Source organism: Peromyscus californicus, unplaced genomic scaffold, assembly GCF_007827085.1.
Source record: "Peromyscus californicus insignis strain IS unplaced genomic scaffold, ASM782708v3 Scaffold_15__1_contigs__length_86483966, whole genome shotgun sequence".
In the NCBI taxonomy this organism is placed as follows: Eukaryota; Metazoa; Chordata; class Mammalia; order Rodentia; family Cricetidae; genus Peromyscus; species Peromyscus californicus.
In genome coordinates, this window is record NW_026294447.1 from 57,440,234 (window position 1) to 57,450,820 (window position 10,587).

General features: G+C 55.8%; 1 protein-coding gene across 3 annotated transcripts in view; it reads left to right on the forward strand.

Annotated features, from left to right (window-relative positions):
- Positions 1–10,045, forward strand: part of LOC128110924 (cholesterol 24-hydroxylase) — a 28,769-nt gene extending 18,724 nt beyond the window's left edge. For all 3 annotated transcript variants that reach the window (XM_052738935.1, XM_052738937.1, XM_052738936.1), the window contains 8 exons: positions 696–846; positions 1,021–1,083; positions 3,306–3,378; positions 5,716–5,800; positions 6,321–6,431; positions 8,355–8,443; positions 9,000–9,066; positions 9,335–10,045. In XM_052738935.1, coding sequence (XP_052594895.1) covers positions 696–846; positions 1,021–1,083; positions 3,306–3,378; positions 5,716–5,800; positions 6,321–6,431; positions 8,355–8,443; positions 9,000–9,066; positions 9,335–9,505 — 810 coding nt within the window. In that variant the 3' untranslated portion in view covers positions 9,506–10,045. The remainder of the gene's footprint in view (positions 1–695; positions 847–1,020; positions 1,084–3,305; positions 3,379–5,715; positions 5,801–6,320; positions 6,432–8,354; positions 8,444–8,999; positions 9,067–9,334) is intronic.
- The last annotated feature ends 542 nt before the right edge of the window (positions 10,046–10,587 follow it).

Consider the following 10,587-nt stretch of genomic DNA (forward strand, 5'->3'; position numbering starts at 1 on the left):
AATGACTTCCGAATCCAGATTTGCATGCTTTACCTAAAAGTAGAAGGACAAAATCAAAGTGGCTTAATTTAAGTCAGGAGTTAATTTTTGTCTTGTGTTGAACGATCCCCAAAGCAGGCATTCTAGGGTGCTATGATGACTTCACCATGTCAGATGTTCCTGGAGTCTCCTCTTTGTGTTCCACTGCCCTCAGCACCTCACCTCATTGTCATAAGATGGCTGTTGTAGCTCCAGCTATCACTTCCTTATTCCAGACATGAAGAAGAAGAAAGGGGAAAGGTGATTCCTGAGCCAATCTCCGGGCTCCCTTCTGTTCCTGGGGGCCTTCAGTCTCTGAGCTTGCAGCCCCCAACGCCGCCCCATCTTTTCAGCCATTGATTCTACTTCACTTCCCTCTGGCCCTGACTTCTCCTTCCCGGTGCAGCCCTAACTGTCCCCTTCCTTCAGGGGCCCTTTCTTCCCAGCGCTGCATGGAGGAAGAAGGGCCTCTCTTCCCACCATTTCTAGGGATTTGGTGCAGGAGGGGGAAGCTCATGCTTGGACACTGTCATCTTGTTCTGGTCTGCCTGGCTGCTTGATCTTTTCTAGAATCTTCTCACGTTCTCCCCGGCACGCTGCTGTATGGATTTCCGGGTGGGGGCTGGGGAGGGAACTGCAGACCTTAAGGGCTGCCTTGAGCTGGGGCTCTCCTTCAGTTCATGCCAGGGAAGAGGAAGCAGCTGCGGGAAATCCGAGAGAGCATTCGTCTGCTGCGTCAGGTGGGGAAGGATTGGGTGCAGCGCCGCCGGGAGGCCCTGAAGAGGGGTGAGGACGTGCCCGCCGACATCCTCACGCAGATTCTCAAAGGTGCGGGCTGGGGTACCCAGGAGCAGGGCCCGGCGGGCGGGGGGTGCTCCTGTCCCACCATCCAACGCTCCTCACCGTTGGCTCTGCCTCTGGCTTCAGAGAAAATGGTGCTCCATGAGCCAGGGGTCTGGGAGCCAGGGCTGCGGTGGGGCTGAGCGTATCCTTGCCTTTCAGCTGAAGAGGGAGCCCAGGACGACGAGGTCCTCCTGGACAACTTTGTTACCTTCTTCATAGCGGGTGCGTAGCTTGTGGTATGGTAAGGAACCCAAGCTTTGCTCCAGGTACCTTAACCCTGATTGAGTTCAGAGGTTGTCTGAGCCTAGCTCAGGTCCCAGGGGAAGGGGGCCTGTCTGCTTGTTGTCTTTGTGACCTACCTGTTGACTGGGCTGTTGGGGAAGCTGGCTTCTTTGGCTCAGAAAAGCTTGGCTGTAAATTTAGGGTTCTCTCATTTCAGGTTTATTCAGATTCGTTAGCTTGGTACTGAATGTGTTCCAAGAGCATTCCTTGCTCATCTCCTTAGTATTATTGCTCACCTAGAAAGCCCCTCCTCGCCCCCAGCAATCTGGCAGGTGCCTCCTCTTCAGGAAGTCCTCAGCAATTGCCCACTGAGCACAGTAGGCCCAAGTGGAAACCATCCCCATGTCCAGAGCCTGCCTCCTGCCGGCTCCTCCTCATGTGTGAGGCTGTATTTATCCAAGTTGATTTGGTGAGGGCTGTCTCCCCCACAATAAGGATTCTCTGCTCCACAGTAGTGAGGCTGTGTGGTGTGGACACTCCCATGGCCCTGTGCAGCAGAGATCCCCGCAGATGGGACAAGATGAATGAGTGTTGGGTACTGGAAGGGCACAGGCGAAGAGAGATGGAGCAAGTCATGGTCCCGTGGCAGAAGTGGACAGACATATTTTGCCACATGGATGGGATGTGTCCAATGGGCAGAAGCCCATGCAGAGACCATGTCAGAGCTGGACTATAGGGTACCATGCCCATATGGGGTCAAAAGCATCTCTGATGACTGGGGATAGCTCAGGTGGTAAACTGCTTGCTATGTGAGCATCAGGGACTGAGTTTGGCTACAGCATTCACATGAAAAGGCTGGATGCAGTGACATACAGCTGTGATCTCTGTGTAGGGAGTGGAGACGGGGATCCCTGGGGCTCACTGGCCAGCCAGCTAACTACCTAATCAGTGAGCTCCAGTCAGGGAGAGACCCTGTCTCAAAACAAGGTGATGGCTGGCTCCCAAGGAATGAATTGACATCTGGTCTCTGCGTAAATGCACACAAGTATGCATGTGCCCACCTATGGACATGTTAGTACATACACATATGCCTGTGCACCCCTGTGAATGTGTCAGCACATGCACACACATATACATATGCACTCCTGTGAACGTGTATTTCCCCACTTGCACACAGAAAAGAAAGAAAAGTGAAAATAAAATTACCTCTGAATGGATGGCAGATCTTTCTGTCCCTGGGAGGCAGGGCCAGTGTGGAACTCCTGGAGAGCCTGAACTTTGTTTTCCCCCCTTGCAAGCGGGGGCTGCTGTGCTACCCACACTCCCACCTGTCTCCCGGTGAGGACTGAGCAGTCCTTCCTGACCTCACAGCCCAGATCTAGCCTTGGCCTGTGTGGAGCCAGGGGGCCCAGGAGGCGAGCTCTGCTGTCCAGCTCAGGCAGCCTAGGGCTGTCCTGGCTGAGAGACCCTAAGAGCAGGTGGCCTCACCTCCCTGTGCCCGCTGGCTGTGAGATGGTGTGGCTAGTCACTGGTGGCTACCTGCTGAATTACTTGCCCCTCTCAAGTGCATTCATGTGACTCAGTGCCCCTCCCCCCAGCCAAGTCATCCTTGGAGGGTTTTGACCCTGTCGACTTGATGGCATCCTTCATGACCTCAGCTTTTCTGAAAGAACCCCTGGCCTTTAGTTGGGGAGGTCTCCTATTAGTCCCTGTGACTGGAGGGGCACCCCCTTCTTGGACCTCGGGTTGCAGAAAGCTCTGCTAGGCACACAGAGGCCCGGTTAGGGCCTTGAGCTCCAACACTTTCAACTTCAAGTTTTTGTTTGCTTTAGTTTTTTTTTTGAGACACTTTGTAGACCAGGATGACCTCAAACTCAGAGAGATCCTCCTGCCTCTGCCTCCTAAGTGCTGGGATGAAAGGTGTGCACCACCATGTACATCCCTTTGGCTTTCTTTTCTGTAAAATGGGCACAGCTGTGCAGAGGATGGAAAGAGTGGCTTTCACAGCACCTAAGTGGAGGCATGGGGCAGGCTTACTCAGCTACTGGCCAGCCGAGGGGATGCAAAGACAGACAGACAGACCGACCGTCTCTTTCATATCACAGCCATGGAGGAGGGAAGAGGTGGAATCTCAGATGCTCCCAAGAACCTGGGGTCACAGAGCAGGGGGTGGGCAGCCCCTGCAGCGCCACCCAGACCAGTGACCCTCCTTCCTCCCTCAGGTCATGAGACTTCTGCCAACCACCTGGCATTCACGGTGATGGAGCTGTCTCGCCAGCCGGAGATCGTGGCAAGGTATGAATGCTGCCCTTGGGACTGGCAAAGGGCTTCTCTGATGTCTTTCCAAGGGCTGCCTGTCCCCACATGCTGTGGCTGGAACTCTCCAATGGGCCTTGCTTTCCTTTACCCCAAGGCCTTTGTGCTTCTTTCCTGGCCTACAGGCCCTATTCTCGGCTTTCCCCTGGAGAACATGTCCACACTCCTCTGGAAAAGCCATCTGGATCCTTGACATAGCCATCATCCTGACCCTCCACCCCACTCTACCCCCATTGCTCTAGCTTGGCAATATTTTCTCCGAGGACTGTTGGCTCTGAGTCTTTGTTTGCCAAGATGCCAAGAGCTGCAGGCTGGCAAGAACTGTGGTCCCATCCTGCCCACAGTGCACAGAGCATCCCAGCTGTGGCTGACCACCAGCCCTTTAGGTGGTGGGACCAAGGAGGGTAGTGGGGTTGGGGGGATGGGATACAGTGCCTGAGCTGGTCAGATCCTAGCTGGCTTCCTTTGCAGATAGGCACCCACAGGAGTGTCAGAGAGCAGACAGAACCAAGCTCAGAGCCCCGGCCATGCAAGATGCTGTGGAACTCTTGGGAAGGGGAACAAGCCTGTTATATAAGCATGGATGGTCACCAGCATGAAGGGCAGAAATGAGAGATGGCATGAGAATATAATATAGCTTGTTGGGAGCTGGAGAAATGGTTCAGTGATTAAAAGTGCTGGCTGCTTTTCCAGAGGACCCAGGTCTGATTTCCAGCACCCACATGATGTCTTAAAACCATTTGTAATTCTAGTTCTGGGGGATCCAGTGCCCTCTCTTGGCCTCCACAGGCATTTCATGTATGTGGTACACATACATGCAGACAAAATACCAATACACACAAAATTAAAAAAAATAGATTTGGATTTTAAATAAATACTATGTATTAATACATGTGCATATAGATGTGTTAGAAATATGCACTTGGAGGCAGATTGGGGTGTTGCTCAGTGGCAGAGCACTTGCCTAGCATACCCAAAGGCCCAGGTTCCATCCCAGATACTGGGAAAATGTGCCACATATGAGCTGTTTTTAAACTCAAAGCCCAAGGACACTGAGTGCACTGACACCATGGAGCAAGCCTGGCTCCCACCCGATCCTGGGGCCTTTCCATCTCCCACCTCAAAACTCTGCCCTGTTAAGCAGCTGCACCTTCCCGGCCTTCAGTGTTCTGCTCTGTCTAGGTGCCTGGCAAGAGCTACATCAGACAGCATGTGTCTGTCTGTGCCTGTGTGTCTGTCTGTGCCTGGGTTATGTTAACTCAGCATGGAGTCCTCGAGGCTCAGGCATGTTGGAGTCCAGGTTAGAACTGCCTTCCTTCTTTTAAAAGTCTAGCTCTGGCCCTATCGTGGGGGTGAAGGGACCTTGGCTTCTCTGGACAGGGTGACATTTGGGCAGCTTCTGTCCCTTGTTCACTGCCCACCAGCTGCGGTGACTATGGGCATGCAGCTGCATCAGCCGCGGTGACTGTGGGCATGCAGCTGCATCAGCCGCGGTGACTGTGGGCATGCAGCTGCATCAGCCGCGGTGACTGTGGGCATGCAGCTGCATCAGCCGCGGTGACTGTGGGCATGCAGCTGCATCAGCCGCGGTGACTGTGGGCATGCAGCTGCATCAGCCGCGGTGACTGTGGGCATGCAGCTGCATCAGCCGCGGTGACTGTGGGCATGCAGCTGCATCAGCCGCGGTGACTGTGGGCATGCAGCTGCATCAGCTGCGGTGACTGTGGGCATGCAGGTGCATCTTCAGTTGCTGTCTTCAGAGCTTGTGGGTTTCCACCCCGAGGTAGAATTACCAGAGCATAATTCTGATTTTAATTTTGTGGGGAGCTACCACCCTGCTTTCCATGGTAGCTACACAGCTTTCTGTCCTCACCCGTGCTACACTCGTATCCCAGACTGTCCTTGGCTCCACGTTATTTGTTATTTTCAGGTCTTGAAAATTTATTCACTTTTCACTCACCGCCATCCTGAGGGGTGTGAAGTGGCCCAGGTCCATCTGAGGCTTCAGCCTCCCGGGACCATTCTTGCTGGTGTTTCCGGTTGTGGCTGCTGCCAGTCCACTGGGTGGGCATCCTCTGTGAAGGTCTGTGTGGGGGCGTGTTCCTTCCTAAGGCTGCATCTGAGCAAGAAACAAGGGTGGATATTTAAGGATCCAGGGACACGGATCCTATTTGCTCTTAGATGTGGCCGGGCTGGGATGCCGCTGCCTGTCCCAAGGGGAGAGGCAGTGTGTGCTGGTGGGAAGCCTCCTTCCGCCCGTTGCTTTAAAGAGCAGAGGTTTCTCTCCAGAGGTGAGTTCTCTGTCTTACCTGGCAGGCTGCAGGCCGAGGTGGATGAGGTGGTCGGTTCCAAGAGGCACCTGGACTACGAGGACCTGGGGAGACTACAGTACCTGTCCCAGGTGTGCAGTGTGGGTGAGACACCTGTGGGGAGTTTTGGGCCGTCACTCAGGCCTGCCGCCTCGCTGGGCCCTCCTTGGAGCCAAAGCTCCCTTGGATTCAACAGCAGGATGGAGAAGTCCTCCCACCCCCAAGTATGTAGCCAGGGTTGGAAAGCGGCCCTTTAGTAATCGGGGCTGAAATTGAACCTCCAGGCAAGGCTGGTTCCAAAGCTTTCCCCCTCGGAGCTGGCTCAGCAGACTCCTCCCATTCAGCCAAGCAGAGGGCTCCCCTGTGCCCCAGGCAGCCATCCTCTGGGAAGAGAGGGGCCCTGCCTTCTGGTCCCAATGCTGCCCCTGTGTCTTTCCCCATTGGGCCTCAGTTTCTCCTTTGGTTACATGAGGCGTTGGACACAACGGCAAGGGTGATATTCTGGGAATCTGGGCCATCCTGGAACAGGGGTGTGCTCAGTAGGAATGGGATGGGAACAGCTACTGCCTTGGGTCTCCTGAGTTCCTGCGTCCTCTTACATGTCTTCTGTAGGTCCTCAAAGAGTCTCTGAGGCTGTACCCACCAGCATGGGGCACCTTCCGCCTGCTGGAGGAGGAGACCTTGATCGATGGGGTCAGAGTCCCCGGCAACACTCCTCTCCTGGTGCGTGGGGCCCTCAGGCAGGCTGGCCTGTTTGTTCCCAGGGTGGCCAATTTGGGACTGTCCCTGAGTGCAGGGAAGCCATGAGCCTGTTACTATGATGACACTCAACTTTCCTGGCTGCCCTGTGCTTGCCCGAGTGTCCCTGTGACCCTGCCATGTCCTCTTCTCCCTTTCACATGCCCAGCAAACAGGTCTAGAAAGGAAATGCTCCATATGCAGCTGCAGACACTGGGCCTTAGTCAGCTTCCTGGGGCTCCAGAGCTGGCAGGAGGGAGATATGGAATGTTCTTGGAGTCATCCGTGACTCCAGTGTGTGTGTATGTGTGTGTGTGTGTGTGTGTGTGTGTGTGTGTGTGTGGTGTATCTGCACGTGTGTGAGATGTATGCGTGCATATGGGTGCTCATGGATGTGGAAGCTGGGGGGTCGATGTCAAGAATCATACTCAATCCCTTTTCCACCTAACTCACTGAGTTGGGTCTCTCAACCAAACCCAAAGCTTGCAGGTATGGCTAGTCTCTGGCCAGCCTGCTCTGGGGAGTTTGTCTGGAGTTGCAGCAGGGCAGCTGTGCTCACATGGCATTTTAAGTGGGCTTCGGTGCTCTGACCTCTGGCCCTCATGCTTACGTAGCAAGTGCTTTAACCACTGGCCATCTCCCCAGTCTTTGAGTGCCCCCCCATTAGCTCTTCTCCTTCCTTATGCCCCTCCTCCACTGCTGTCCTCCTCCTCCTGCCCTCGACCTGTTGTACCCAGCTGGACTGTGTGCAGTTCTGCGGTGTGTGTTTCACTCACTCACTGGGCTCACCCATCTCTGCATGCTCTCGCCCACCCCCCGGACTGATCACAGTCCTTCCCAGGAGTGGTCACTATCCTTAGTTTAGCGCTTGCCATGGCCTTGCTCTGTCTGTGGATGTGGATGGATCCTGAGTGGATGTGTCCACTCAGTGCCCAGATGCTGTCCCCGCCAGGGCTGACAGAGGCAGCCACAGGCACAGCAGAACTGTTCATAAGTAGGGACGGAATGAATAGCAAAGCAGGATGAGGGTGCACTCAAGGCTTTGATGTACAGAGGAGGCCTCTCCCCAGCTCCCTGGTCACCCCTGCCTTAGCCTCAGGTTCCTGTGAGCCTGGCTCATCCTTGCATGGTATTAGGTGGCAGGTACCAAAGCCAGTCCATTCATGTGCATGAGATAATGCCCAGCAAATACCCTGGTTCACAGTAGATCCCCCGGCTCCTCACCTTGCCTCCTGCTGTCCCTCATTTTCACAGTTCAGCTCCAGGCTGCTGTTCTCACAGGGAAGTGAGGTGGGCAGGCCCAGCGTGGCCAGTGCCCATAGCCCAGTTAGGGGCTTTTCTGGGGCTGGACACCTAGCCCATGAAGACCCAGGGCATAGAGGGTGTACCAGCTCTCTCAGGAGGCCCAGTGAGTTCAGGTTGGGCAGCTGTTTCCCCAGCTTCTGCCCTGAAGGCTGGAGTGAGCTTGAGGTGAAGGAGGGGTCAGCCTCCAGTGATCAGGAGGAAGGTGCCTCCCAGCACCAGGCCTCAGTCTGTGGCCACTTAGTTGCTGGGTGACTTCAGGTAAGCCTCTGAGCCCTGTTACCTACCTACAAAACAAGAGTCACTGTGGCTGCCCCCAGGGCTGTGCCAGGCATGGGATGGTCCAGCACACCCTGAGGATAATGGTGTATCACAGTGTCCTCCTCTTCCTCTTTGAGGTTTTTCCAGGGGGTCAGTGGAATGTCACACCTCTCTAAATTGGTAGAAAGGGGCTGTGTTCCACATCAACTGGGGCGGGGGGGGGGGACAATTGGGGGGCCATGGGGGGGGGCTGGAGGGGGCTGGGGGGGGAGGGGTCTGCAGCGGGTTGGGAGGTGCAAGAAGAACACCCTGGGAACCAGAGACACCAGCTCCTTTGCCTGGCAGTTCAGCACCTATGTCATGGGGAGGATGGACACCTACTTTGAAGACCCACTGACCTTCAACCCCGACCGCTTCAGCCCTGGAGCGCCCAAGTAAGTCCCTCCGTGAGCTGCCATGATGAGGTCTGTGAGAGAAGGCTTCTGGGATGAGCTACCTGCACCCACAGAATCCATTCCTCCAGAACCCTAGGAGGGGGCTGTGGGGGACATCATAGCTCAGGGACCCTGAGTCACTTGCTGTCTTAAGTTCCTTTTCTGTTGCCAGGATAGATACTCTGACAAAATTGACTCAAGGGGGAAAGATCTCGAGGCAGCTAGCTAGCGTGTGGTTTATTCGGCACAGAGGCAGGGAGGCTAGGGTGTGTTAATGTCAATACTTGCCTTACTCTCCCTGTCTTGTGCAGTCCAGGATGCCCTACCCAAAGAACCGCTGCACGCAGTGGGCGGGGCTTCCCACTCAGCTAATGCCTCCTCTCAGCTTCTGGTTCTGCCAAGTAGATGATTACCGCTAACCATCATCTGTCCAGGGCCAGAGCTCAGCAGTTTGTTGAAGGTGGCTCTGCTCCTGGCCCTAACCTGGTCATAGGAGGGGACGGTTGTGGGGACACCCTGCTCCGTGTGCTGACCCGGAAGGGCCTCTCTCCTGCAGGCCACGGTTCACCTACTTCCCCTTTTCCCTGGGCCACCGCTCCTGCATCGGGCAGCAGTTTGCTCAGGTAGGAGGTGTAGGGCCTGGGGTCTCCAAGAAATGACCGCGGGGGGGGGGGCGTGCAGAGGGGGGGCTGGGGTGAGGCTGAGCATGCCCGACGGGAGAGCGAGAAAGGAGAGCCTACACATTTGTGTTTCTCCCCCGCCTCTCTCTCCTCCCTTTCCTCCCTTCCTTCATGTGTCTCCACTGCCTCCCCATCTCCCACCCTTCCTTCCTCTGCCCCCTTCCTTCCCTCCCTCTCTTCCCTCCCTTCCTCCCATGCTCTGCCCCTACAGATGGAGGTGAAGGTCGTTATGGCCAAGCTGCTTCAGAGGCTTGAGTTCCGGCTGGTGCCTGGGCAGCGCTTTGGACTGCAAGAGCAGGCTACACTCAAGCCACTGGACCCAGTGCTGTGCACCCTGAGGCCCCGGGGCTGGCAGCCCGCACCCCCACCCCCACCCTGCTGAGCCCTGGGTAGGGTCAGACTCCTCAGGCCATGGCCACCCACTGGCACCCCTGACCCTTCTGCCACCTTCCATGATGACTCCTGGCGGGCCTGTACCCTCGCCTGCTTCACACCCCCAGTGCTTCCTGTCATCTGCTGGCTTTTCAGCCCTTTCTGGTGGGCTCTGCCTGACTCCCAGCCTCTACCACCACCACCACCGCCACCATCGTCTCTCCTATGAACTTCTGCACTGGCCACACCCTCAAAAGAGACACCCTAACTCTTGCACACTCCCTAAAATCTTCAAGTGACACATCCCCCAGGAAGCCCTCCTTGCTACCCACGGCCGGGCCAGGGTCCCTCCTCTGTGCTCCCTCGGTCACTTGTGCTACCTCTAACACACTGACCACACTGTATTGTGAATGTCTGCTCATGTGACCAGCTGCCCTGCCAGGCTGTGAGTGCCACGGGGCAGGGTCTGTGTGCACTTCGTCTCTGAGGCCCCTGTTGCTAACTAGGGTCTGGAACAGAGTCGATGCCCAATAAATGTGTGTTGACTGCATGAATGAATGGCCGCCCAGGCCACAATGCTCTTCTTTCTTCTGGGTGCAGGGTGGGGTGATGAGGTTGATCCCTGGGGCCTGGTACAGCTCCGGAAAGCTGCTTGCTTAGAAACGGCCCTAGAGAGGCCCAGACAGTACCACTGTGTGAGAAGCCTGCCTATTACCAGAAGGGCCCTGCTTTAGCAGAAGCCAATTCCCTATGGGTAGAGTCTGTGCAGCAGGGTGCTGAGTGCTCTGGGGTTACAGGAGGGTCCCGGCATCGAGAGCTTGATTTGAGACTGGTGTGGAGGGGCCTGGTCCTTGTGATTGAGGTGGGCATCCATGCCTACCTCACACCTGTGGGCACAGTGTTGCACCCACTGACCTAGCCAGAGGAGGCTCTTGGCAGCCCTGAGGTTTGGGAGTGTGTCAGACCTCAAGAAAGAGGAAGCCCTTTTTTTTATAGGCTGCCAGTCCAGGGGGCATGGTCCCAGCTCCCCCTCCTCCTCCTCTGGGAGCCAGTGTCAGAGACACACTGCCCTCACCCAATCAAGGCCCCTTT